The 23,097-nt window shown below is 45.7% G+C and overlaps 1 protein-coding gene across 1 annotated transcript in view; it reads right to left on the reverse strand.

Moving 5' to 3' along the window:
* The window catches only part of ANO2 (anoctamin 2), a 498,883-nt gene that overhangs the window by 147,698 nt on the left and 328,088 nt on the right, over positions 1–23,097 (reverse strand). The window contains exons 15-17 of the mRNA XM_063928499.1: positions 6,003–6,074; positions 4,053–4,254; positions 192–303 (exon numbers count right to left, since the gene is read on the reverse strand). Of these exons, the coding sequence (XP_063784569.1) occupies positions 192–303; positions 4,053–4,254; positions 6,003–6,074 (386 nt within the window). The remainder of the gene's footprint in view (positions 1–191; positions 304–4,052; positions 4,255–6,002; positions 6,075–23,097) is intronic.

Consider the following 23,097-nt stretch of genomic DNA (forward strand, 5'->3'; position numbering starts at 1 on the left):
AATTGCAAAGTTCAAGAGTCATCCAAGAGTCATCTTAATAAAACACTGGGAACTAATATGGTAAGGTGATGAATAAAGGAGTTTCCTTTCCCCCTGAGCAGTTCTGTATGGTCATCTGACATCACTTAGCCCTGACGTGACAACTTCTGCAGTATCGTCTTACTCCGGTCTCTCTCCAAAGTGTAACTTACCGTCCTTTAAAAAAGGCCACATAGAATATTGAGGCGTAGGAGTTCACAAACTTCAGAAGGAATGCCTTGAGGATCAGCCGCTCTTCAAAGGTCTTTTCAGTTTTAGGTACCTCTGATAAATGTAAAATACAACAATAACCCTTTATTATCAAAAAAAGAGCAAATAATTGCAACATACACAGGATAACGCTTCTTATAAATGGGTCACCAATAACATCTGAAATGAAGGTTACTTGTATACAACATGCTAACTTAGTGGGTATTTATCAAAGCTTAGTGAGAGACAAAGTGGAGAGATAAAGAACCAATCAATCTGCTCCTAACTGCCACGTTAAAGGATGTGTTTGGAAAATGAGAGGAGTTGGTTGGCTGGCACTTTATCTCTGTCCACTTTATCTCTCTCCAAGGGTTAGTACATAGACCCCTGTATCACTCTCCACTTTATCTCTTTCCAAGCTTTGATAAATATACACCTTAACTTTGAGAAAAACTTTTGATGGTCACACGATCTCCACAAGTGACCACACGCCAAAAGAGATCTATGAGTCACTATCATGGTAGAATTAAACGGGATAATTTTATGCCTATAATTGTTTGTCTTGAACGGCCTATCTAATACATAAAAAAGTCTTACATTACAATACAAGACACTTATACAGTAATCCTATATGGTATTAGATCAGTACACTATTCTAAATGTTTCCAATTAAAGTATTTTACACTTAAAACATAACTCTTATAATAATTCAATAAAAATATTCAGAATTACAGAACAATAATAAACAAGACAAGTCTAAGTATTAAAAATAAAGTGTATGCTACATCCCTGTCTATCGGTCGAAAAAGCAGAACCCATTATTGTCTATAGGGACTGTGAAAATGGGCAATCTAAAAGCTCAGAAAAGATGCCATTAGCCCATTGTAACCTATGGGCTAAAATGTTGAATACAGTATTTTTCGAGAGGGATACTACGGATCTTTTGGTCTGTACAAAGAAGTAAAGTGTTAACATGAACTATCACTTTACTTCTTACTTCTTAAATGACTATTGGGGGTCATTCCGAGTTGATCGCTAGCTGCTTTCGGTCGCTGTGCAGCGATGAGGCCAAAAAACGGCACTTATGCGCACGCGGCGCAATGCGCATGCGCGCCGTACTTTTACAACGGGCGATGTAGTTTCACACAGGGTCTAGCGAAGCTTTTCAGTCGCACTGCTGACCACAGAGTGATTGACATGAAGTGGGCGTTTCTGGGTGTCAACTGACCGTTTTCAGGGAGTGTTCGAAAAAACGCAGGCGTGCCAGGAAAAACGCAGGCGTGGCTGGGCAAACGCAGGGCGTGTTCGTGACATCAAAACAGGAACTAAATAGTCTGAAGTGTTCGCAAGCGCTGAGTAGGTATTGAGCTACTCTAAAACTGCACAAAAAAACTTTGCCGCCGCTCTGCGATCCTTTCGTTCGCACTTCTGCTAAGCTAAAATACACTCCCAGTAGGAGGCGGCATAGCGTTTGCACGGCTGCTAAAAACTGCTAGCGAGCGAACAACTCGGAATGACCACCATAGTGCAGTGCATACTTGGCAACTATTTAAGACTCCTCTTCAGGAGAAGCCCGGAGAGGAGACGCTGCAAGCGGGGCGGGGCTCTCACATCATGTGATCTCACCCAGTAGCAGCAAAATGACACAATTTGTGGTCCATGAGGAAGGTGTGGGGCAAAATTATACAATTTTGCATCATTTAGCGCTACCCCCTCAAACTAGAGCCATGATTCCTGCTTGCTTCACTAGGAAATGGGCAGGGTTCGGGAGATATGGATACTCTTACAGGGGTACGGGGTCTACCTGAAAAATCATGAGTCTCCCGCAACTTCCGGGAGACTAGGCAAATATGATCCAGTGCCATGCTAAAATAATTTCCTATTGTCGTGATATCAGATAAGGTATAAGATAAGGATTGATATTAATGGGTGAAATGTCATAATAATAATTCAGCTCCAAAGTCATGGACTATAGAGAAAGGTGACTAAATGTACAAACAGAATTTTCTAAATTTCAGACTTGTCTTTCAAATCAGGATTGACAGCAATTGTCTTTAAGTAAATCCCTGACTTGTCTGCACAAACAAAAAACTATATAGAATTGTATTCTCATGACTTCAATCCACACCTCTAGTAGGTGTAGACTGAAAATAACCTTACATATGTACACAATAAAGGTCGCACTGCTGTCTGGAATTACTTAAATGTAGAAAAACATTGAATTCCACGAAGAGTACAGTTTGTAATACAGTCATAAACACACTTTACCGGTTGAGTTTAAAGCTAGGACTTTGCGGCACTGGGTAAGTGACTAGATAGTAACTACAAGCATAGGCATTTCTACAATGGGTGCGTTGTACACGCGGGCTCCTGGGTCCAAGGAGGGCCACACCACACACCCTGCACCCATATATTATCCTTACCCCTCCAAAGTCCCATGGCGGCGGCCCTGCACTGCGGACACAAGTCACTTGGAAAACGGACGCCACGGTCATTTACAAGTGATTTGTTCATGCGCACTGGATATGTCCCCAGGAATTATACACGAGCTTCATGTTCCCGGAGACCTGCGCATGCAGTAGTAATGCCAGAGTCTACTCGCTGCCGAAGAGGAAGGGGCCCGCAACGGAAGCTGCATGCGGGCGCTCTTCTCTCTTAAAATGCCCCTGACTACAAGAACCAGCATGCTCTACCAGCTACTAATAGGGTCAAGGGAAGAAGACGAAAAAGACGAAGAGGTAGTATGTGTGGGGGATCAGCTGTTCTTGCTTTTATTCTCTGAATTCACAGTTCTACTTTTGCAATTAACCTAGAGCTGACTAAAGTTATTATTATTGACAGTTGTAGCGTATACTGCACTAAAAGTAATTACGTTGGTATGTGTAAAAAATGTGAAAGGCACTATTTTAGTTACTACCACAGGCAGCAAAATGGTTGGGCAGGTCTGTAACCTCCGGGCCTGAATATACTAACGAGAAATTCTTGAAAGTTTTTGAAAGCAGTTCTCGAGCTACAGTAGCACCGCGACCTTCAAGCATGTACATCAAGGGGGTCATTCCGAGTTGATCGCTCGCTGCCAATTTTCACAGTGCAGTGATCATGTGAAAAAACTGCATTTATGCGCATGCGTATGTCCCGCAATGCGCACGCGGGACGTACGGGTACAGAGCTCTTTGTGGTTGTGCTCAGGTTCTAGCGAAGTTTTCCTTCGCACTGACGGCCGCAAGAAGATTGACTGGAAGGGGGCGTTTCTGGGTGTCAACTCACCGTTTTCAGGGAGTGTTTGCAAAAACGCAGGCGCGTCTGAATAAACACAGGCATGGCTGGGCGTTCGCTGGGCGGGTGTATGACGTCAAATCCAGACACGAATAGGCTGAAGTGATCGCAAGCGCTGAGTAGGTTCAGAGCTACTCAGAAACTGCACAAACTGTTTTTGTAGAGCTCGGCTGCACATGCGTTCGCACTTCTGCTAAGCTAAAATACACTCCCCAGTGGGCGGCGGCATAGCGTTTGCACGGCTGCTAAAAACTGCTAGCGAGCGATCAACTCGGAATGAGCCCGCCAAATCTCTAGCATGCTCAACTAATACTTTAGATTTCTTGCTAGTTTAATTTTAGCTCCAGAATTTAGGTGGAACCAGAAAATCATTAGGAAACGGCAAGCATGTTTGAGGTCGTAGAACCAGCCCAGTTCAATTGAATTATGAACATGTTTGAGTTTGAGCATCTCAATTAGTTAAATTATATTTCTGTATTTCCAATGTTTTATATAGCCATTGTTTTATTAAGAGTCATGATTAATATTGGCCGTAGCATGGGTCTTACCTATTTCGGTGAGCCATTTTGCGACAGAGCCATAAATCTCATCCAGTATAAGTACCACAACTAGGTTGATAATAACCGCAGTCGCTGTCACCGTAACACGGACATTCGCTCTTATGTTCTCATTTGAACTAAGTGACAAGGCTGCTGCAATTGTGATCCGATAAATCATAACGCCAAACACTGCCGAAAATGTGAGCGTAATCTATGGAACAAAGGAATATTATAAACATTTTGAAGGACAGCTTTAATTTTTCTGCTTAATAAAATGTACTTTACTGTTAATCACCATACGCATAATATATGATAAGACAAATGTTATTTTAGATTTTATAGATATACAAAAAATAAACAGGGGATGTGGTCAGGAGCTCGGCGCTCACTATGGGGGGGATTCAATTCAAAGTGATGGATGTGATGTGCCCTGTCGGAATGGCACATCGCGCCCACTGACATTGCAGACTTGGACTGTCAGCAGTACAGTAAATGACCACGATGTCTGGCAGTGTCTCACTTTGATTTGAATTTGCCCTTCGTCCGCGGGGAGTATGTTGACATGACTATGACGGCAAGATGGAACTTACAGACAAGTTTAAAGTTGTAACACTCGCACGGTTTAAATGCTTTAGGTAGCTTTACACACATGTGAAGATCCCAGTGCTGGCATTGTCCTATTGGCATACTCGCTGCGAACATAGTGTCAACATAACGTACCGAACCCATTTACCCATAGTGGCAGGTTTACTATCTGTCCATTGTTTCATAGTGGCATTGACTAATGGATTTAAAGTGGTAACAGAAATAAATGCTAAACAGGCCTTGCATAGCATTTACAGTATTCCTGTTGGTGCTTTAAATCCATTGGTCAAAGGCATCGATCAGTAGCAGCTTTGAAAAAATGGTGAATATATTTACTAAAGGTCTATTTACATCAATTTCAAATTGCTGGAAATCGATCAAAATTGGTGTTGTGTTTCGAGGGAAAAATCACATATTTACTAACATTTAAAAACGAATAACAAAAATGGTCTGTTAGTAAATGTGTGTTTATTTATTACCAGTTATTTATATAGCGCACACATATTCACATCAGTCCCTGCCCCTGTGGAGCTTACAATCTACATTCCCTACCACATGTACACACACACACATTCACGCTAGGGTTAAGTTTAGTTGGGATCCAATTAACCTAACAGTATATATTTGGATTGTGGGAGGAAACCCATGCAAATACGGGGAGAATATACAAACTCCACACAGTTAGGGCCATGGTGTGAATTGAACCCATGACCTCAGTGCTGTGAGGCAGTAATGCTAATCATTACACCATCCGTTTTAAGCCACTAAAACACAACATCGATTAAGATAGATTTCAATAGATTTGAAATTAATGAAAATCGATGAAACTTGACCATTAGTAAATATATAGATGAGTCCTACCTGATTTTTTGGGTAGTCCCGCGCACACCCAGTGGCCAACCCTCCTGCATCCCACCTTCTTCCTTTTGAAGCAGGAAGAATGTGGGAGAAAACACTAGGAATCGTGGCTCCGTTTTGAGGGTACCGGGGCTAAATTATGCAAATTCACAACATTTAGCCCCAAACCCCCCCCCCCTTCCTCTTGGACCCGTGACCCGCAAATCGCATCATTTTTGCCATTACGGGATAGGGCCTAATTATGTGCCAGCATGACTCTGTCCCCTGAAGTTACCCGCAGAGTCTATTCTCCAGGCTTCTCCTGGAAAGGAGTCCAACAAGAAAAGTAGTTATGATCCACCTTAAATGTTGAGGTCAAGGATACTTAATATTTGCAGATTCCTCCTGAAAACACCTGTTTGCAATATCCTGCAAATATTAATTCATAAAGATATCCTCTTCTGCTAGATATCTTACATGTCCTCTAATGTATCACCAACAAACAAATGTAATACTGTACAAATAAATATGACCTACCATAAATAAAATTGAAGCAAAATTAACTAAATATGCAGGAATACGATCTCTCCAAATTAATTTCTCCTTCTTCTGAAAGAAAACAAAACAGATGCAAAGCAGTGTTAGATAGGTTGCAAATTTATTGCTTACATTACAAATAAAATAAATGCATCATTTTTTTTGAAGGATGGGTTTTCACAGTGGTTAGCATTGTTTGCCTGATAATGAGGAATAGTAGCAAACAAGGCGCATATACTACAGAAGAAGATGCAGGCACATCCCAGAATGGTATCCGGACTCCAGGTCGACAACAAAAAGGTCGATACACCTTAGGTCGACGCCAATTGGTCGACACACCTTAGGTCGACATGGACAAAATGTCGACATGGACAAACGGTCGACAGGGACAAGGTCGACATGGAAAAAGGTCGACATGAGTTTTTCACAATTTTTTTCTTTTTCGGAACCTTTTCATACTTAACAATCCACGTGGACTACGATTGGAACGGTAATCTGTGCCGAGCGAAGCGGTAGCGGAGCGAATGCACCATGCCCGAAGCATAGCGAGCGAATCGAGCCATGCGAGGGGACACGGTACACTAATTTGGGATCCCGGTCACTCTACGAAGAAAATTACACCAAAAATCATAAAAAACTCATGTCAACCTTTTTCCATGTCGACCTTGTTCATGTCGACCTTTTGTCCATGTCGACCTTTTGTCCATGTCAACCTAAGGTGTGTCGACCAATTGGCGTCGACCTAAGGTGTGTCGACCTTTTTGTTGTCGACCCCGAGTCCCAGACCCTCCCAGAATACATATAGCTCTGGCAAATGGAGGAATAATATATGCATTTTTTTTGGTGCAATTTTCTTCCAAGTCTACATTATGCACTATAGTAACTTTTAGAATAATAATACTGTAACTATAAATATCATTTTCCTGGGTAGACCCACTTCTATGTGTGCTTCTAGGGGCAGATTCAGTCAGCCGCGGGTTAAATTGTACAGTCGGATCCTGTGGGCTACTCCATTACAGACACACAAGCAGCCCTGAGGCAGCAGCTAATAATTATTTCCGCAGGCAAGTGTGATATCAATTCAGCTAACATAGGTGGTCATTCCGAGTTGTTCGCTCGTTGCCGATTTTCGCTATGCTGCGATTTGTTGCTAAATGCGCATGCACAAAACTTAGTAGATTTGCTGGTGTTCGTGCGGCGCTTTTCAGTCGCTCTGCTGATCGGTGAATGATTGACAGGAAAGGGGCGTTTCTGGGTGGTAACTGAGCGTTTTCCGGGAGTGTGCTAAAAAACGCAGGCGTGTCATGGAAAAACGCGGGAGTGTCTGGAGAAACGGGGGAGTGGCTGGCCGAACGCAGGACGTGTTTGAAACTTCTGGGTCGTTCAAGTTTTGTTTAAAGGTATTGTACCTAGATATATTTTTGTGTTTTTGACATTGCTGAGGAAAAACTGAGCTGGATTACCTGACACACTCCAGAGATCTGCAAAGTTCAATGCAGCACCTGACACCTAAAAGCCTCTGTGCAAAGATGAAGCGATAACGAAGAGCAAATAGGATTTTAATTACCTACAGGTAAATCCTTTTCTCGTAGTCCATAGAGGATACTGGGGATCCATTTAGTACCATGGGTTATAGACGGGTCCACTAGGAGCCATGGGCATTTTAGGAATTTGATAGTGTGCTCTGGCTCCTCCCTCTATGACCCTCCTACCAGACTCAGTCTAGGAAACTGTGCCCGAGGAGACGGACATACTTTGAGAGAAGGATATATAAGGAAAGTGGTGAAATAACTAGAGATGAGCGGGTTCGGTTTCTTTGAATCCGAACCCGCACGAACTTCACTTTTTTTTTCACGGGTCCGAGCGACTCGGATCTTCCCGCCTTGCTCGGTTAACCCGAGCGCGCCCGAACGTCATCATGACGCTGTCGGATTCTCGCGAGACTCGGATTCTATATAAGGAGCCGCGCGTCGCCGCCATTTTCACACGTGCATTGAGATTGATAGGGAGAGGACGTGGCTGGCGTCCTCTCCATTTAGATTAGATTTAGAAGAGAGAGAGAGAGAGATTGCTGTGATACTGTAGATTAGAAGAGAGTGCAGACAGAGTTTAGTGACTGACGACCACAGTGACCAGTGACCACCAGAGACAGTGCAGTTGTTTGTTTTATTTAATATATCCGTTCTCTGCCTGAAAAAAACGATACACAGTCACACAGTGACTCAGTCTGTGTGCACTGCTCAGCCCAGTGTGCTGCACATCAATGTATTGTATATAAAGCTTATAATTGTGGGGGAGACTGGGGAGCACTGCAGGTTGTTATAGCAGGAGCCAGGAGTACATGATAAATAATATTATATTAAAATTAAACAGTGCACACTTTTGCTGCAGGAGTGCCACTGCCAGTGTGACTAGTGGTGACCAGTGCCTGACCACCAGTATATTAGTAGTATTGTATACTATCTCTTTATCAACCAGTCTATATTAGCAGCAGACACAGTACAGTGCGGTAGTTCACGGCTGTGGCTACCTCTGTGTCGGCACTCGGCAGGCAGTCCGTCCATCCATAATTGTATTATAATATATACCACCTAACCGTGGTTTTTTTTTCATTCTTTATACCGTCGTCATACTAGTTGTTACGAGTATACTACTATCTCTTTATCAACCAGTGTACAGTGCGGTAGTTCACGGCTGTGGCTACCTCTGTGTCGGCACTCGGCAGGCAGTCCGTCCAACCATAATTGTATTATATACCACCTAACCGTGGTTTTTTTTTCATTCTTTATACCGTCGTCATACTAGTTGTTACGAGTATACTACTATCTCTTTATCAACCAGTGTACAGTGCGGTAGTTCACGGCTGTGGCTACCTCTGTGTCGGCACTCGGCAGGCAGTCCGTCCATCCATAATTGTATTATAATATATACCACCTAACCGTGGTTTTTTTTTCATTCTTTATACCGTCGTCATACTAGTTGTTACGAGTATACTACTATCTCTTTATCAACCAGTGTACAGTGCGGTAGTTCACGGCTGTGGCTACCTCTGTGTCAGCACTCGGCAGGCAGTCCGTCCATCCATAATTGTATTATAATATATACCACCTAACCGTGGTTTTTTTTTTCATTCTTTATACCGTCGTCATACTAGTTGTTACGAGTATACTACTATCTCTTTATCAACCAGTGTACAGTGCGGTAGTTCACGGCTGTGGCTACCTCTGTGTCGGCACTCGGCAGGCAGTCCGTCCAACCATAATTGTATTATAATATATACCACCTAACCGTGGTTTTTTTTTTCATTCTTTATACCGTCGTCATACTAGTTGTTACGAGTATACTACTATCTCTTTATCAACCAGTGTACAGTGCGGTAGTTCACGGCTGTGGCTACCTCTGTGTCGGCACTCGGCAGGCAGTCCGTCCATCCATAATTGTATTATAATATATACCACCTAACCGTGGTTTTTTTTTCATTCTTTATACCGTCGTCATACTAGTTGTTACGAGTATACTACTATCTCTTTATCAACCAGTGTACAGTGCGGTAGTTCACGGCTGTGGCTACCTCTGTGTCGGCACTCGGCAGGCAGTCCGTCCAACCATAATTGTATTATAATATATACCACCTAACCGTGGTTTTTTTTTCATTCTTTATACCGTCGTCATACTAGTTGTTACGAGTATACTACTATCTCTTTATCAACCAGTGTACAGTGCGGTAGTTCACGGCTGTGGCTACCTCTGTGTCGGCACTCGGCAGGCAGTCCGTCCAACCATAATTGTATTATATACCACCTAACCGTGGTTTTTTTTTCATTCTTTATACCGTCGTCATACTAGTTGTTACGAGTATACTACTATCTCTTTATCAACCAGTGTACAGTGCGGTAGTTCACGGCTGTGGCTACCTCTGTGTCGGCACTCGGCAGGCAGTCCGTCCATCCATAATTGTATTATATACCACCTAACCGTGGTTTTTTTATACCACCTAACCGTGGCAGTCCGTCCATGTGCTGATTGGGGAGGGTTTTTTGGAAGGGACATCCTGCGTGACACTGCAGTGCCACTCCTAGATGTGCCCGGTGTTTGTGTCGGCCACTAGGGTCGCTAATCTTACTCACACAGCTACCTCATTGCGCCTCTTTTTTTCTTTGCGTCATGTGCTGTTTGGGGAGGGTTTTTTGGAAGGGACATCCTGCGTGACACTGCAGTGCCACTCCTAGATGTGCCCGGTGTTTGTGTCGGCCACTAGGGTCGCTAATCTTACTCACACAGTCAGCTACCTCATTGCGCCTCTTTTTTTCTTTGCGTCATGTGCTGTTTGGGGAGGGTTTTTTGGAAGGGCCATCCTGCGTGACACTGCAGTGCCACTCCTAGATGGGCCCGGTGTTTGTGTCGGCCACTAGGGTCGCTAATCTTACTCACACAGCTACCTCATTGCGCCTCTTTTTTTCTTTGCGTCATGTGCTGTTTGGGGAGGGTTTTTTGGAAGGGACATCCTGCGTGACACTGCAGTGCCACTCCTAGATGGGCCCGGTGTTTGTGTCGGCCACTAGGGTCGCTTATCTTACTCACACAGCGACCTCGGTGCAAATTTTAGGACTAAAAATAATATTGTGAGGTGTGAGGTATTCAGAATAGACTGAAAATGAGTGTAAATTATGGTTTTTGAGGTTAATAATACTTTGGGATCAAAATGACCCCCAAATTCTATGATTTAAGCTGTTTTTTAGTGTTTTTGGAAAAAAACACCCGAATCCAAAACACACCCGAATCCGACAAAAATAATTCGGTGAGGTTTTGCCAAAACGCGTTCGAACCCAAAACACGGCCGCGGAACCGAACCCAAAACCAAAACACAAAACCCGAAAAATTTCAGGCGCTCATCTCTAGAAATAACGAACCAGCATACACAGAACAAGAGGAAAGCCATGCTAACCAAACTTGAAAACAGGAACAGCAACAGCTGAACCAAACAACAATACTTCACCAAGTAACAGTGCAGGAAGATTGAAGCACCGGGCGGGTGCCCAGTATCCTCTACGGACTACGAGAAAAAGATTTACTGGTAAGTATCCTGTGCACTCTGGAATGCCAGATCTGTTTGCAATAAACAGGCCCCCACTCACGACCTTTTCATTTCCAACTCCCTGCACCTCTTGGCCATTACTGAAACCTGGATTACTCCCTATGACACCACTTCTCCTGCTTCTCTCTCTGCTGGGGGCCTCACATTCTCACACACACCCCGACCTGGGGGTCATCATAGGGGTGGTGTTGGGATCCTTTTACTCTCAAGCTACACATACCAACTTATACCTCCAGAACCATCTCTTACATTCTCTACATTTGAGGTCCATGCAATATGCCTCTACCAACCTACTAATCTTCGAGTTGCTGTCATTTACCGTCCACCTGGCATTTCCTCCAAATTCCTCGACAACTTTGCTTACTGGCTACCTCACTTCCTCTCTTCTGACATTCCCTCCATTATCCTTGGTGATTTCAACATCCCTATCGATAACCCCACAAAACCACCTGCCTCTAAACTCCTTAACCTCACCTCTTCACCAGTGGACCACCTCACCCTCCCATGTGAATGGGAGCTCACTAGATCTGGTTTTCACTCACCGCTGTGATATTTCTGATTTCTCCAATTCCCCTTTTCCCCTCTCTGACCACCACTTGCTCTCATTCAACTTATCTATCTCTGCTCCCCCATCTCTCCCTCCTAAGGCTACCATCACTAAGCGTAACATTGAGGCTATTGACACCTCATCCCTATCCTCCCTGTTTGACTCACTTCTCTCTCCTCTTCTCTCTCTCACATGCCCTGAACAAGCCACATCCCTATACAAAGCATCTCTTACTTCAGCCCTTGACTCTGTCGCTCCGCCAACCACTATTCACCCTCGCAGATCAACACCTCAACCCTGGCACACCAAATGCACCAGATATCTACAAAATTGCTCACGTACTGCCGAGCGACAGTGGAGGAAATCACGCTCTAAAACAGACTTCCTCCATTTAAAATTCATGCTCTCATCCTTCAGTGCTGCCCTTTCCCTCGCTAAACAATCATACTTCAAAATCCTCATCTCTGCCCAGTCTTCCAACCCCCGGCGCCTCTTTGCCACTGTTAACTCCCTACTCTGCCCACCACCACCTCCTCTCCCTTCCTCATTTACTGGTGTAGTTATGCTTAGTTACCCTGTACTTGTCCTATATTGTCTTCAACTGTAAGTCACTGTTTTCCTGTTTTGATTATGTGCATATGTACTCTGTATTTGGGCGCTGCGGAACCCTTGTGGCGCCTTATAAATAAAGGATAATAATAATAAGGTAATTAAAATCCTATTTTCTCTTACGTCTGGGAATCCATTTAGTACCACGCCACTTACTTCACATCCAAGATTGACTCCATACGTCAAGACATCACATCCCACCAGACCAGCAACCAGCCACCACCCATCCTTTGCGACCCCTCCCCTTCCCTCTTACCAACTCTGACATCTTTCTCCCATGTATCTGGCGAGGAAGTCATGGCCCTCTTACATTCCTCCCCCCTAACAACCTCCCCACTCGACCCTATCCCCTCCCACCTCCTCCGCTACCTCTCTCCTTCTGCCTGTTCCCATCTTGCCCACCTTCTCAATCTCTCCCTCTCATCAGGCACTGTCCCCTCTGCCTTCAAGCATGCTCTTGTCTCCCCTATTCTTAAAAAACCTACCCTTGATCCTAACACTCTCTCCAACTATCGACTCATCTCTCTCCTCCCCTTTGCCTCCAAACTTCTTGAGCGTATTGTCTATAATCGCCTCACTGCCTTTCTTTCCTCTCACTCACTGCTTGACCCATTCCAGTCTGGTTTCCGCTCTCTCCACTCCACTGAAACTGCCCTCACAAAAGTCTGCAATGACCTCCATGCAGCCAAATCTAAGGGCCACTACTCTCTGATTATTCTTCTTGACCTCTCTGCAGCTTTTGACACTGTGGACCACCCTCTCCTTTGGAAAATCCTTCACTCTCTTGGTCTATGCGATACTGCACTCACCTGGCTGTCCTCCTACCTCTCTGATCATTCCTTCTCTGTCTCCTCTCATGATGCTACCTCGCCCCCCACTTCCACTAACTGTTGGTGTCCCCCAAGGTTCTGTTCTTGGTCCTCTCCTTTTCTCTCTCTCTATACGTCCTCTTTAGGTGAACTCATTAGTTCTTTTAACTTCCAGTATCACCTCTATGCTGATGACACTCAAATCTACCTCTCCTCCCCTGATCTCTCCACGGCTCTCTTCACTCATACCTCTAACTGTCTTTCTGCTATCTCTTCCTGGATGTCCCAGCGCTTTCTTAAAGTCAACATGTCTAAGACTGAGCTGATCATCTTCCCACCCTCCCGCACAACCTCACCTCCCACAATCTCACTATCCATTGATGGCATGACTATCTCCTCTAGCCCTCAAGTACGCTGTCTTGGTGTAATCCTTGACGCCTCCCTCTCCTTCAAACCACACATTCAGCACCTCTCACAAACCTGTCATTTTCATCTCAAAAACATTTCCAGGATCAGACCTTTTCTCACCCAGGATGTCACTAAGATCATTATTCACTCCCTGATTATTTCCAGACTGGACTACTGTAATCTCCTCCTAACTGGCCTCCCTGACAATTACCTCTCTCCACTCCAATCTATCCTCAATGCTGCTGCCCGGCTTATCTTCCTCACCAAATGCACTATGTCCACCTCCCCTCTCCTACAAGCCCTTCACTAACTTCCCTTCCCTTTCAGAATCCAATTCAAACTTCTCACACTCACTTACAAAGCACTCACCCACTCCTTTCCCATTTACATCTCTGACCTTATCTCCCTTTACTCTCCCACCCGTCCTCTTCACTCTGCTAATGCACACCGACTCTCCTGTCTTCTGATTACTTCCTCCCACTCCTATCTCCAAGATTTTTTACGTGCTGCTCCCTTCCCCTGGAATTCTTTACCTCTCCCCCTCTCTACAAAACTTCAAACGGGCTCTTAAGACCAATTTCTTTACCAAACCCAGCCAAATCTCATCCTAACCCTCTGTTCCACGCTCTCTACATACGCCATCTGTGTCACCCCTGTCTGTCTACCCCTCCCCTTAGAATGTAAGCTCTCACGAGTAGGGCCCTCTTCCCTCATGTTCTTATCCTTTTCTTACTTTAATAATCCTCAACTGCCCAAATCATGCAGTTTTTTGGCCACCTGGAACTTATATCTGTCATTTACTGGTGTAGTTGTGCTTAGTTACCCTGTACTTGTCCTATATTGTCTTCAACTGTAAGTCACTGTTTTCCTGTTTTGATTATGTGCATATGTACTCTGTAATTTGGCGCTGCGGAACCCTTGTGGTGCCATATAAATAAAGGATAATAATAATAATAATAATAATAAGGTAATTAAAATCCTATTTTCTCTTACGTCTTAGAGGATACTGGGAATCCATTTAGTACCATGGGGAAGTACCAAAGCTCCCAAACCGGGTGGGAGAGTGCTGAGGTTCCTGCAGAACGGATTGGCCAAACTGAAGGTCCTAAGAGGCCAAAGTATCGAACTTGTAGAACTTAGCAAACGTGTTCGAACCTGACCAAGTAGCTGCTCGGCAGAGCTGAAAAGCCGAGACACCCCGGGCAGCCGCCCAAGAAGAACCCACCGACCTAGTACATTGGGCCGGTACAGATTTTGGAACTGGCAAACCTGCCGTGGAATAAGCATGCTGGATAGTGAGCCTGATCCAGCACGCAATTGACTGCTTTGAAGCAGGACACCCAATTTTATTGGGATCATAAAGAACAAATAGCGAGTCCGATTTTCTGTGACGAGCTGTTCGGTTTACATACACCTTCAAAGCCCTCACAACATCCAAAGACTTTGAAGTAGCAGAGGTGTCGGTAACAACCGGAACCACAATAGGTTGGTTGATGTGAAACGCAGACACCACCTTAGGAAGAAATTGCTGAGTTCTGAGTTCATCTCTGTCCTCATGGAAAATTAAATAGGGGCTCTTGTGAGACAACGCCCCCAGCTCCGACACACATCTTGCTGAAGCCAAGGCCAACAGTGTGCCAGTCTTCCACACAAGATATTTTACGTCTACCTCCTGTAACGGTTCAAACCAGTCCGATTGGAGGAACTGCAGCACCAAATTGAGATCCCAAGGTGCCGTGGGAGACACAAAGGGAGGTTGCAGAACACCTTTCAAAAATGCCTGGACCTCAGGGAGAGAAGCCGATTGTTTCTGAAAGAAAATGGACAAGGCTGAAATCTGGACTTTTATGGAGCCCAGACGTAGGCCCACATCCACACCCGACTGCAGAAAAAGCGGGAAACATCCCAGATGAAATTACACCGCAGAATATTGTCTGCTCTCACACCAAGAAACTTATTTTTTCCAAATACGGTGGTATTGTTTAGACGTTACCCCCTTCCTGGCTTCGATCATAGTCGGGATGACCTTGTTAGGAATCCCTCTCCTGGCTAGAATAAGTTGTTCAACTTCCATGCCGTCAAACGTAGCCACGGTAAGTCTTGATAGACGAGCGGGCCCTGTTGCAGAAGATCCTCTCGAAGAGGTAGAGGCCACGGCTCTTCGAGGAGCATCTCCAGAAGGTCCACGTATCAGGCCCTTCTTGGACAGTCTGGAGCAATGAGTATTGCTTGAATCTTTTCCCTTTTTATTCTTTTCAGAATTCTTGGGATCAGAGGAAGTGGAGGATAGACCCATGGAGTCGTCAGAGCGTCCACTGCCACTGCCTGTGGATCTCTCGACCTGGAACAATACCGCTTGAGCTTCTTGTTGAGTTAAGATGAGAGGTCATCATGTCGATTTGTGGATATCTCCATCGACATGTCAAGCACCTGAACACCTCCAGGTGAAGGCCCCACTCACTCGTGTGCAGGTTATGTCTGCTGAGGAAGTCTGCTGACCAGTTGTCTACTCCCGGAATGAAAACCACCGACAACGCCACAGCTTGTTTTTATGCCTAGAGGAGAATTCTTGACACCTCTGACATTGCTGCTCTGCTTTTCGTTCCGCCCTGTCAGTTTATGTACGTCACTGCCATCACATTGTCCGACTGGTGTTGTATATAGCCCTGAGTTCCAGAATGTTGATTGGAAGGACGACTTCCTGACTTGACCATCTTTCTTTTAAACTGCACCCCCTGGGTGACTGCTCCCCAACGTCTGAGGCTTGCATCTGTGGTTAGCAGAATCCAATTCTGAATCCCGAACTGTTGACCCTCGATTAGGTGAGAAGTCTGAAGCCACCACAGAAGAGAGATCCTGGCTTTTGGCCACAGACGGATCCTCTGGTGCATGTGAAGATGCGATCCGTACCATTTGTCCAACAGACGAGCTGGAAGAGTCTTGCATGAAACCTTCCGTACTGAAGCGCCTCGGAAGAGGCCACCATTTTCCCCAGAACGCAAATGCAGAGATGCACCGATATCCGGGTTGGCTTCAGGACCTCCCGAACCATTGACTGGATTACCAATGCCTTTTCCAACGGAAGGAACACTTTTTGCGACTCTGTGTCCAGTATCATTCCCAGGAATGGAAGACTCCATGTTGGCTCTAGGTGAGATTTTGGAAGGTTCAGAATCCACCCATGATCCAGGAGTAGTCTGGTTGTGAGGCCAATGCTGTCCAACAACCTCTCCCTGGACGGCGCCTTTATCAGAAGATCATCCAGGTACAGAATTATGTTCACTCCCTGTTTGAGAAGGAGAAACATCATCTCTGCCATCACCTTGGGGAACACCCTCGGTGCCGTGGAGACCAAATGGCAGGGCCTGGAACTGGTAGTGACAGTCCTGCAGTGCAAACCATAGATAAGCCTGGTGAGGCAGTCAGATCAGAATGTGAAGGTACGAATCCTTGATATCCAAAGACACTAGGAATTCCCCCTCCTCCAGACCTGAGATCACCGCTCTTAGAGACTCCATCTTGAATTTGAACACTCGTAAGTACGGGTTCAACGACTTGAGGTTCAAAATTGGTCCTACCGAACCGTCCAGTTTCGGTACTACAAACAAGTAGGAATAATATCCCTTGTTTTGTAGATGAGGTGGAACTGGAACAATGACCTGAGTCCATAACAGTTTTTGAATGGTGTCCTGTAAGGTTATACTTGCCTCTTGTAAAACTGGTAAGCCTGATTTGAAGAATCTGTGATCCTGGCATGATGTTGTCCAGATGTGACTGAAAAATTTTAGTCGGGCTCCAACCTGCCAGTCCTCCAGGCATCGCGGTCCACCGTCATGCTGAAGGCTTTGAGGAAACAGAGCTTGAGCTCTGTTCCTGAGAACCGGCAGTTGCTGGTTTCCGTGGTTTACCTCTAGCGCCTCTGGTGGCTGTAGAAGAACCTCTGGTTTTGCCCTTAAACTTTGCAGTCCGATAGGACTATAGATTAGGTCCTGAGTAGGCCTTCCATGCTGGGGGAGCTGCAGACGGAAGATACATGGACTTACCTGCAGTAGCTTTAGAGATCCATTTGTCTAGTTTATTTCCAAATAAGGCCTCTCCTGTGAAGGGTCGCTTTCCACGCCTTTCCTGGAGTCTGCGTCAGCAGTCCACTGGCGTAGCCATAAACCTCTGCGTGCTGACACTGCCATAGCAGTGGTGCATGCATTAAGCAAGCCTATTTCTTCCACCATAAAAATTAACAAAGTCTGTATATGTTGCAGGAGTAAAACAATCTCCCCCTGAGCAAGGTACCTAACCCCTCAATTAGGTTACCCGACCATTTGGCGATGACCTTAGTAATCCACCCACATGCTATAGTGGGTCTCTGCGCCACCCCAGCAGCTGTATACAAAGATTTGAGTGTATTCTCAATTCTACGATCAGCCGTGTCTTTTAGGGAGGCTGCATCCGGGACAGGCAATACAATTTTCCGTGACAGCCTGGATACTGATGCATCCACTATCGGTGGATTTTCCCATTTTTCCCTATCCTCAGGAGGAAAAGGAAAAGATGATATCAGCCTTTTAGGGATTTGACAGTTCCTATCAGGATTAACCCACAATTCTTCAAACAGTGTATTTAGTTCCCTTGACACAGGAAAAGTGGCTGAGGATTTCTTTCTTATATTAAAATAAGATTCCTCAGTCTCCTCTGTTTTTCCTTATCAGGTATATGCAGACGTTCTCTAATAGCTTTTATGAGAGCCTCTATTCTCTGTGACAGAGTAGCCTCTACCACCTCTGAGTCCACCTCCCCCTCCTCCATGTCTGACCCGTCATCATCAGAGTCAGACTGCAGGATATTTGCCAAAGGACGTTTTTGCAGACCAATGGCAGGGGACTGAGACAATGGTTTGGGTACTATGGGGGTCATTCTGAGTTGATCGCTAGCTGCCGTTGTTCGCAGCGCAGCGATCAGTTGAAAAACGGCTAATCTGTGCATGCGTATGCACCGCAATGCGCACGTGCGACGTACGGTTACAAAGTCCTTTGTGGCTTTGCACAGGTTCTAGCGAAGCTTTCAGTCGCACGGTCGAACGCAGGAAGATTGACATGAAGTGGGCGTTTCTGGGTGTCAACAGACAATTTTCAGGGAGTGCTTATAAAAACGCAGGCATGTCGGGGAAAACGCAGGCATGGCTGGGCGGGTGTGTGACGTCAAAAGCCGTCCCTCCGTCGTTAGAATCAACGCACACGAAGAGTAACTACAGGGCTGGTCTTGTTTTGCACAAAATGATTATGCAGGCATTCTGCTGCACAAGTGTTTGCACTTCTGCAAAGCGAAAATACACTCCCTGGTGGGTGGCGACTATGCGTTTGCACGGCTGCTAAAAGTAGCTAGCAAGCGATCAACTCGGAATGACCCCCTGAGTCTCTGTTCATAAACTCAGTCATCGATTGTCTTAAGTATTGCGTCTCTTTCTCCTTGCGGGACAATTTAGAAGAAATATTGGAAATCATTCCCCTAATAGAATCTAGGCAAGCTTGCTCTGCCCCGCTAGCCTGGGAGGGTACACTGCACTGAGTACACCGCAGTGAACCCCCTTGAGGAGAGGAACACTGTGCCTTACATGAAACACACTCTTTGTCTGACATACTGTGACAGTGACAGCACACACAGGAACAGGTTAAATGCACACTCAACCCACAAAAAGACCTTCTAGAGAGACACAGAGATAGTATGGAGCCAGCACACACTGCCCTTAGTGCTAATGCCAAGCTTAGCTGGGTCGCAGACTAAGTACCCAGATTGGTGACTTAGTACACTAACAAGCGCTCCCCCCCTGCTATGACCACCTGGTACCGCTGAGGTAATCTGGAGTCTCTTCGGAGGAGCTGCGCGTCCCTGTCAGTCAGCGTCTGTGTCCACTGCAGAGGGAAAATGGCGCTGGTGAGCTGCTGGATCCGCTCATAGTGAAGCCCCGCCCCTACAATGGTGTGTGGTCTTCCTGCACTTTTTTATACTAGCTGAGGTAATTGTAGTGCTTAAAATGGAGTCAGCCATTTTTTTAAGTCTGTAATGCCAGTCTGGGTACTGTGTACACCATACCCTCCAACTGTACCTTTTTAATCGGTACAGTACCTTTTTTTCATGGTCTGTACCGATTTTTGCCTCTCCAAACTTCCATTGAAAGTATAGGAAAAGGGTCGTGGCCACGCCCCCTTTACACGCGGCCACGCCCCTTTTTCGGATTTGTACCGATTTTTCTGTGTAAAATGTTGGAGGGTATGTGTACACACGTAGTGTACTTAGACTCAGTTCGCTCCCTCAGAAGCAGTGCGTCCACACTGTGTACTGAGTCTGGAGACCCAGCCGCCCCACATAGAAGCCAGGCGTCTCCGTACCATCATGCTGCCATAATGGCTGGCTACCCGCAAACTGGGACGCCGGCTTAGTACTCACCACTCTTCTATCTTCTGGCTCTGTTAGAGGTGGCGGCGTGCTGCGGGAATGTACACTTGCCGTGGTGGGGCTTGCAAATAGTTCCCTCAGGAGCTAGTGTTCTGTCAGCGGGGAACGGGACAATTAACCCTTCAAGAGGTTGGGCTGTTCCCCCCTCCTCCTAAGTCCCACGTAGCAGGCAGGCTGGTGCCATCCAGTGCTGCCTGAAAATAACAAACATACAAAATAAATGCAGAAAACTCTTCAGGAGCTTCCAGTGACGTGACCGGCTCCTACGGGCACATTTTCTAAACTGAATCTGGTAGGAGGGGCATAGAGGGAGGAGCCAGCGCACACTATCAAATTCTTAAAGTGTCCATGGCTCCTAGTGGACCCGTCTATACCCCATGGTACTAAATGGATTCTCAGTATCCTCTAGGACATAAGAGAAATACAAATCCCTTACAAATGCTTTTATCAATCTCTCTCTCAGAGGGAGCTGAGCGATATCCCAGGGATACTGGCCTGGATCAGTAGAAGTTAACTTGTAGCTTCACCAGGACGTTCTCAGAGGATATATGTTGTATGCATATTTTAACTAGTAGGGTTTATACATGCATACTCTAGGTCTGACTCAATAGCTCTACATTTAAAAGGTCGACAGTCAACAGGTCGCCCCTAAAAGGTTGACATGGGAATGGTCGACATGGTCAAAAGGTCTACAGGAAAAAGGTAGACAGCTGAAAATGTTGACAGGGACAAAAGGTCCACAGGTTCAAAAGGTCAACACAATAAAAGTTAACAAATTTTATTTTTTGGGTGTTTTTTCACTATTTTCCCACAAAAAGCCCCATTAGTGTACCACTTCGCTTGCCACGCTTCGGGCATGGTGCCTTGCTCTGATAATGTTGCGCTTGGCACAGGTTACTATTCCCAGTTGTAGTCCACGTGGATGGTAAAGGATGAATAAGGTGAAAAAACAACAACTTGTGACGGCCATTGTCATGTCTACATTTTGAACCTGTCGACGTTTTGTACTGTCTACCTTTTACATGTTGACCTTTTGTACCTGTCCACTTGGTAAAGCGGTCACCATACCGCTAGTCGGTTACATACCGATCCCGTCGACTTAATGCATTTCAACAATTTGGGCTCGACCCATTGACTGTCGACCTATCAACTAGATACCGCATACTCTAACTAAAAGCCCAGACCAACTGCTTGGTAGATCAGAACAATGGAGTCCCATTCACAACTAGAGCCATAGTGGGGCCATAATGTGCCCTGGGCCGAAGAGGGAGCTCTCCAATAGGCCTGCAGGCTGTGTGGTGCTGTTCCAGACAGGATGCGGTCAAGATCCCGCCGGACGGAATCCCAGCGGTCGGAATATCGACACCGGAATCCCGACCGGCACAATCCCGACATATTCTCCCTCTGTGGGTGTCCACGACACCCATAGAGGGAGAATAAATTAGTGTGCCGAGCATTTGCGAGGCACCTTGCCCGCAAGCGCAACGAGCCCGCAAGGGGCTGCGTTGCGCTCGCCCCACTGTTGGGATTGTGCCGGTCGGGATTCCGGTGTCGGGATTCCGACCGCTAGGATCCCGACCGGCGGGATTTCGTACTGATCCCTTCCAGACACCATGCTAATACAGGTGCCATCGGTAAGCCAGAGTGCCACAGCTTCGGCCTTGCACCCTGGGCAATGGCACAACTCACCCGCTCCATGGCTATAGCCCTTTAAGTTGTGTCTACAGTATCCCTTAAATTGGCTCTACAGTATCTTGCCAAAATCAGGATGATTGGACGGTATGCATACAGTAATGTCATGTATTTCTGAATGAAGTCAGAATAAGGATATGTTGTATATTCTGAAGTACCAATAAACCGGACTATTTCAGTCTGCAATCAGCTCATATTGCCACAATAACATTTTTTAGATGACTCCAGTCTATTAGCAGAACACATTATTGTGAGTAGCTGCATAAATGGAATCACTTTGTGATTAATCAGAATAACGTCAGCAGATAAAGCTCAAAGAAAATAGTTACAATGAGCATAGCAATTACTTTAGTTCAACTCCACTGTCACGTTCTCAGTCTATCTGATCTTACACCATGGATTACTGCCAGATGGCGGAGAAAGTGCATCATTTGTACATATCAGATTCCAGTCTTGGTTAAAAGAATTTTTCTAGCGCTACTACATCATTTATATATTATTACCTTCTTAGGCGAGCTCTTGTCTGACCGTGAAAATTAATTTGAATAGATTAAAATAAGGATACATATTTTGTACACTTATCTTCAAATTGCTCTTAACTGCGTAACAGATACAGTACTTATGGTTTGGCCATAGACAAATATTACACATTACAAGTCAGGAACATGCAGTAATCATGAGACCCTCATATATAACTAGTGTTATGATTCCCGTACTCCAGACCAGAGGAGATCTAATGGCAGAGGTCTGAGTACTGGGAAGATTTGCTGGTTGTGGGAGCAGGAGAGCCTAGTAACCCCTGGCGCCCTAACTCCGTTGTCTCACCCGTGTTATCAGAAATCCCCTGCGAGACTATGGTTGCTTGAGCCCATGGCAGCCGCGTTCGAAGGGCGGATTATGTCTGCCCAACCCCGATGCCCCCTCAGGTCTTAATGGGAGACAAAGGGAAATCCGAGACAGGGTGATAACAAGGGGCCCTCTGACTAAGCAACCAGGCCAGGGGTTACAAGCTAACTAACTTAAACCAAGGTATGTGCGGACTAGCCGCCAGGGAAAAGGACAACCAAAGATCCACTGATCCGTTACTCCTATCCAGCACCGCTGGATACCAGAGTGGATCTGTGGGAGCGGAATCCTCCGCAAAAGCTCCAGAACACAAATATACAAAATAATAAACAGTAAGCGGACAAGCCGCAACACACGGCTGTGCCGCGACTCACGAACACCACAGGATGTTAAAGGTGCTCGGTCAGACTCCAGGAATAGATGACAAATATCCGAGTACAGGACCACTGAGGACAGGAACAACCGGATTGAGCAGGACTGGAAACTCTCTGCAACTGACAAAGGCAAACAGGAAGCTATCACCGGCGTCTGTGAGAAGTCCAAAGGGTGCTTATAAGTGTGAGCTCCCCAATCAGGAGCCAGACTGGGTCATCACAATTAATGCCGTGCAGCTTGCATGCTGCACGGCCAGCACACCAT

The sequence above is a fragment of the Pseudophryne corroboree genome, chromosome 6 (genome assembly GCF_028390025.1).
Source record: "Pseudophryne corroboree isolate aPseCor3 chromosome 6, aPseCor3.hap2, whole genome shotgun sequence".
NCBI lineage: Eukaryota > Metazoa > Chordata > Amphibia > Anura > Myobatrachidae > Pseudophryne > Pseudophryne corroboree.